The sequence below is a fragment of the Cherax quadricarinatus genome, unplaced genomic scaffold (genome assembly GCF_038502225.1).
Source record: "Cherax quadricarinatus isolate ZL_2023a unplaced genomic scaffold, ASM3850222v1 Contig6916, whole genome shotgun sequence".
NCBI lineage: Eukaryota > Metazoa > Arthropoda > Malacostraca > Decapoda > Parastacidae > Cherax > Cherax quadricarinatus.
Genome location: NW_027201942.1, coordinates 239 through 5,780, shown reverse-complemented (window position 1 = coordinate 5,780; position 5,542 = coordinate 239). Strand labels below are relative to the sequence as shown.

The following is a 5,542-nucleotide window of genomic DNA, read 5'->3' as shown; positions in this document are numbered from 1 at the left end:
CGTCGACTTCGTGTATACTTCGTGGGCTTTACGGAGAGCGCCGGTGAGGGAGCGAATTAGGGCCCTGGAAGCGATATTTTACGGGACACACAGGAGGAATAAGGATATCGCTGGGGACAGATGGTATTTCAAATTTTCAGAGGGATATCGTAGCTTTCGAGTCGATGACTTATGGGCGTTACGGTTTTAGGGAGACATAACGAAGCTGGCTTCGTGAGGAATGCGTGGGCATGACAGAGCGAGTTGTGTGGGGTAGGTGAGTGTTGTGAGCCAGCCAGACTCCATTCAGGAAATGGGTACGAGTAACATGGAGCTTTCCTTTCAACATGTATGAATTACTGTACTTTATATAACAGTGAGCCTCTTCTGTGCAATATGAATGTGCAGGTTCTTACTATGCCTAATATATTATCTTTGACAAATGTACTTACTGTGTCTTGCAGAGGTTATGTAAGAAGCATGTTTATGGATGTTTCTATATTAAGATCTGTTTGTTATTTATTGTTATGGTTGTTATGGTTGATGACGGCAGATGCAGCAGTTAGGGGGGTTGCAGTGTGCACTGTATTATGTCATCTTAGGTTATGGTTGTTATGGTTGATGACGGCAGATGCAGCAGTTAGGGGGGGTGCAGTGTGCACTGTATTATGTCATCTTAGGTTATGGTTGTTATGGTTGATGACGGCAGATGCAGCAGTTATGGGGGGGTGCAGTGTGCACTGTATTATGTCATCTTAGGTTATGGTTGTTATGGTTGATGACGGCAGATGCAGCAGTTATGGGGGGGTGCAGTGTGCACTGTATTATGTCATCTTAGGTTATGGTTGTTATGGCTGATGACGGCAGATGCAGCAGTTAGGGGGAGTGCAGTGTGCACTGTATTATGTCATCTTAGGTTATGGTTGTTATGGTTGATGACGGCAGATGCAGCAGTTATGGGGGGTGCAGTGTGCACTGTATTATGTCATCTTAGGTTATGGTTGTTATGGTTGATGACGGCAGATGCAGCAGTTATGGGGGGTGCAGTGTGCACTGTATTATGTCATCTTAGGTTATGGTTGTTATGGTTGATGACGGCAGATGCAGCAGTTATGGGGGGTGCAGTGTGCACTGTATTATGTCATCTTAGGTTATGGTTGTTATGGTTGATGACGGCAGATGCAGCAGTTATGGGGGGTGCAGTGTGCACTGTATTATGTCATCTTAGGTTATGGTTGTTATGGTTGATGACGGCAGATGCAGCAGTTATGGGGGGTGCAGTGTGCACTGTATTATGTCATCTTAGGTTATGGTTGTTATGGTTGATGACGGCAGATGCAGCAGTTATGGGGGGTGCAGTGTGCACTGTATTATGTCATCTTAGGTTATGGTTGTTATGGTTGATGACGGCAGATGCAGCAGTTATGGGGGGTGCAGTGTGCACTGTATTATGTCATCTTAGGTTATGGTTGTTATGGTTGATGACGGCAGATGCAGCAGTTATGGGGGGGTGCAGTGTGCACTGTATTATGTCATCTTAGGTTATGGTTGTTATGGTTGATGACGGCAGATGCAGCAGTTATGGGGGGGTGCAGTGTGCACTGTATTATGTCATCTTAGGTTATGGTTGTTATGGCTGATGACGGCAGATGCAGCAGTTATGGGGGGTGCAGTGTGCACTGTATTATGTCATCTTAGGTTATGGTTGTTATGGTTGATGACGGCAGATGCAGCAGTTATGGGGGGTGCAGTGTGCACTGTATTATGTCATCTTAGGTTATGGTTGTTATGGTTGATGACGGCAGATGCAGCAGTTATGGGGGGTGCAGTGTGCACTGTATTATGTCATCTTAGGTTATGGTTGTTATGGTTGATGACGGCAGATGCAGCAGTTATGGGGGGTGCAGTGTGCACTGTATTATGTCATCTTAGGTTATGGTTGTTATGGTTGATGACGGCAGATGCAGCAGTTATGGGGGGTGCAGTGTGCACTGTATTATGTCATCTTAGGTTATGGTTGTTATGGTTGATGACGGCAGATGCAGCAGTTATGGGGGGTGCAGTGTGCACTGTATTATGTCATCTTAGGTTATGGTTGTTATGGTTGATGACGGCAGATGCAGCAGTTATGGGGGGTGCAGTGTGCACTGTATTATGTCATCTTAGGTTATGGTTGTTATGGTTGATGACGGCAGATGCAGCAGTTATGGGGGGGTGCAGTGTGCACTGTATTATGTCTATATATATATATATATATATATATATATATATATATATATATATATATATATATATATATATATATATATATATATATATCGTGCCGAATAGGCAGAACTTGCGATCTTGGCTTAAATAGCAACGCTCATCTTGCCATATAGGACAAGTGAAAATTTGTGTATGCAATAATTTCGCCAAAATCATTCTGAACCTAACGAAAAAAATATATTTCACTGTGTTTGTTTAGTATTAAATTATTGTAAACAAATCTAAAATATATTTAGTTGGGTTAGGCTAAAATAAATTGTTCTTGTTATAATAAGGTTAGGTAAGTTTTCTAAGATTCTTTTGGTGCAAAATTATAAATTTTTACATCAACATTAATGAAAAAAATATATCTTTAAACGTATAAGAGAAAATTTCAGAAAGGACTTAATTTTAAATGAGTTCTTGCTAATTGACCAGTTTTACATATTCGGCACGACATATATATATATATATATATATATATATATATATATATATATATATATATATATATATATATATATATATATATATATATATATATATATATATATGTCTGAAATATTCCAATTTGGAATATTTCAGACTAACAACAATGTCTAAGTGGCGTAGTAAGCTGGATGGGAAGCTGAGTGGCAGCTTAGGTGACATACAGGGTATTTATTATATTTTAATGTGAATCACTGCAATAGGAGAGACATCTAGCATTAGATTCAATGGTGTACTTGCTTCCATCCTGCTTCCTTTTCCACCTTCCTTGTTAGCCTCTCCTTCCTCCTGGTCAACCCAACTTTCCAAGACAGGAAGAAAAGTTTCCAGCCTACAGCTATCATGGCATTGGAAGTGTTGGATGACACACTATCATAGCAGATTTTGAGATATTTTACATGCTTAAATGTTCTCCAAATTATCCGGGTTTTGTTTCTTGTTGTATGATTAGCTTACTTAGAGACTTGAAAGTCTGGAGCCTCCACTGGTATGTTTACCACTTGCAGAGTGACGCTCGGTGTTGTGATATTTTCAGTTCTCCTGCAATAAATAATTTCTTTTATAGTAACATTAAGGAACAGTTCACCGTAAGTAACGTTGTACGGTATTCACAGTACTTACTAACCAATACCATATAAGTAATGTCTGGAGACAAGAGTCTAGGGATTCTCAACTTTTCTTCCATCATTAATCCCTTCGGTTTAATGTATTTCTCCATTAACCCCCTTTACTTCCATACAAAAATTTATCGTTATCATAAAGGGACAGAAACACAATTAAATTATTCAGGTTTTGCACGAAAATAGGTACCTGAGGTACATCAAATATTTACCCCCTGACATGTAATGTTTTACCCCCCAGAGGTAAATTTACCCCCCAGGGGTAAATTTACCCCCCAGAGGTAAATTTACCCCCCAGAGGTAAATTTACCCCCAGGGGTAAATTTACCCCCAGGGGTAAAATTACCCCCAGAGGTAAATTTACCCCCAGGAGTAAATTTACCCCCCAGGGGTAAATTTAACCCTGGTTGAGAAACACTGTTATTAGAGTAATATTCCCAACTCAGATATTAATTAATACATAATCTGTTTTCAGTATTTTTTTGATATTTAACATTTGACAGATAATTAAAAATTTGTACAAGTCTCTTGGATCATAATCTTACTTCAATTATAATTATTTTCATTAAAAATTATTACTATGCATTATTACTATTATTATTATTAGTAGTAGTAGTAGTAACATTATTGTTATAAATATCATCATTATCATTATCATTTTGGGATGTACTATAAACATTTTCTAAAAAAAAATAAGAGTGGATTAAACTCTGTATACCAATAAATTTCTCATAAAATCTGAAGAAAATTTATTATATAAAACTTTTACATTTATTGCTCGTCCTTGAAAAAAAAGGTCAGTGTAAATGCGAGGAAGAAACTAGTGCTGGCAAATATAATAATTTGCCCTTGGAAGTAATTATATAGGTTATATACAGCTTAATTAGTGGACACAGCAGCAGCATGTAGCTCTCAGGTCGCTTTGAACAGCTTACAGAAAGGTACCTGTCAGTAAAGATGGACTGATATTGAAAGTTGCTCCTGAAGAGTCGTACTGTCACCAGGAACAGCAGATATGAGGTCAGGGTGAAACATACTCCAATTACATAGGCGCCTTGACTCCAGTAGCGTAGATCGAGTAGCGACTTCGAAGGATCCTTCAGGAGAGACTTTAGTTCGCTCACTCGAATTCCCAGAGGGTTTTCCATTAAGTTGAGGTCGCAGACGGCGGCTCCCTTTGCTTTCACGTGGAACCCGAGAACCTTTCCACATCTGACAGAAGTACTAACAATCTCGGAGAAGTTAAAGCTGTCTAAGGTGAGGCGGTAAGCATGTGCTCCGTTAGTAAGTTTTGTATAATTCATCTTCATCACCGCCTGGGCATCGGGAGCTCGCAGGTGGAGTGTATTCCTCGTCAGGAAGCGGTTGGCTCTGTAGATACTCTCGTGACTACATGATCCAATTTTCAGGGAGGTCTCCAAATACTGGAAGTCGCTGCTGATGATGACCAAGAACTGGTTGTGTTGATGAAGCACTTCGATGACATCTTCCTTCGTGCTGGATGCAACGATGCAGTTTCTAGTCGAACTCAGGTCAGTAGTATCACTTTCCGGGGACGGGGCGTCAGTAATATGCTTTGTCGAGTGAGGAGTGGACTGCTGCTGTGAGATATTTACTTGAGGAATACCATCGTTGGAAGCTCTGACAGACTGATGAGTTGTGAAAGAAGGTAAGTGCCGGGAAAGAGTGCCTGCCTCACATCCAGCATACAGCAACACCAAGCATAGTGCCATAACTATTAGTGCCATCATGCTAGCTCACTCCTTAGTTTAGTAGACCATAATCTGCCCTTCTTGCAAACACAGATCACATCACTGCACATTACCGATAGAACAGGCAGCAGTAATAATCTGTTATAACAGTAATAGCACGTTACTGTTATAACAGATCACTGTAGGCCCCCTTTACCGTTAAAGCGTAAATTTACGCCCTTCCCCAGCCCGACGCTATCTGTGAATAAATGTCTAACCACACCATATTTATTACAACGTCCATAATCTCGCGATAAGATTGCTTTGCTATCACACCTCAATTACTGGGAGCGCTTGAGGTTTCTAAACCTGTATTCCCTGGAACGCAGGAGGGAGAGATACATGATTATACACACCTGGAAAATCCTAGAGGGACTAGTACCGAACTTGCACACGAAAATCACTCACTACGAAAGCAAAAGACTTGGCAGACGATGCACCATCCCCCCAATGAAA

At 40.3% G+C, this 5,542-nt stretch overlaps 1 protein-coding gene across 1 annotated transcript; it reads right to left on the bottom strand.

Moving 5' to 3' along the window:
• Positions 1 to 2,883: 2,883 nt before the first annotated feature.
• Positions 2,884 to 5,300, bottom strand: LOC138852298 (uncharacterized). The gene is made up of 2 exons (XM_070082073.1): positions 4,281 to 5,300; positions 2,884 to 3,255 (listed from the first exon to the last, which is right to left on the bottom strand). The coding sequence occupies exons 1-2, from the start codon at positions 5,084 to 5,086 to the stop codon at positions 3,168 to 3,170; spliced, it is 894 nt and encodes a 297-aa protein (XP_069938174.1). The 5' UTR covers positions 5,087 to 5,300; the 3' UTR covers positions 2,884 to 3,167.
• Positions 5,301 to 5,542: the final 242 nt, after the last annotated feature.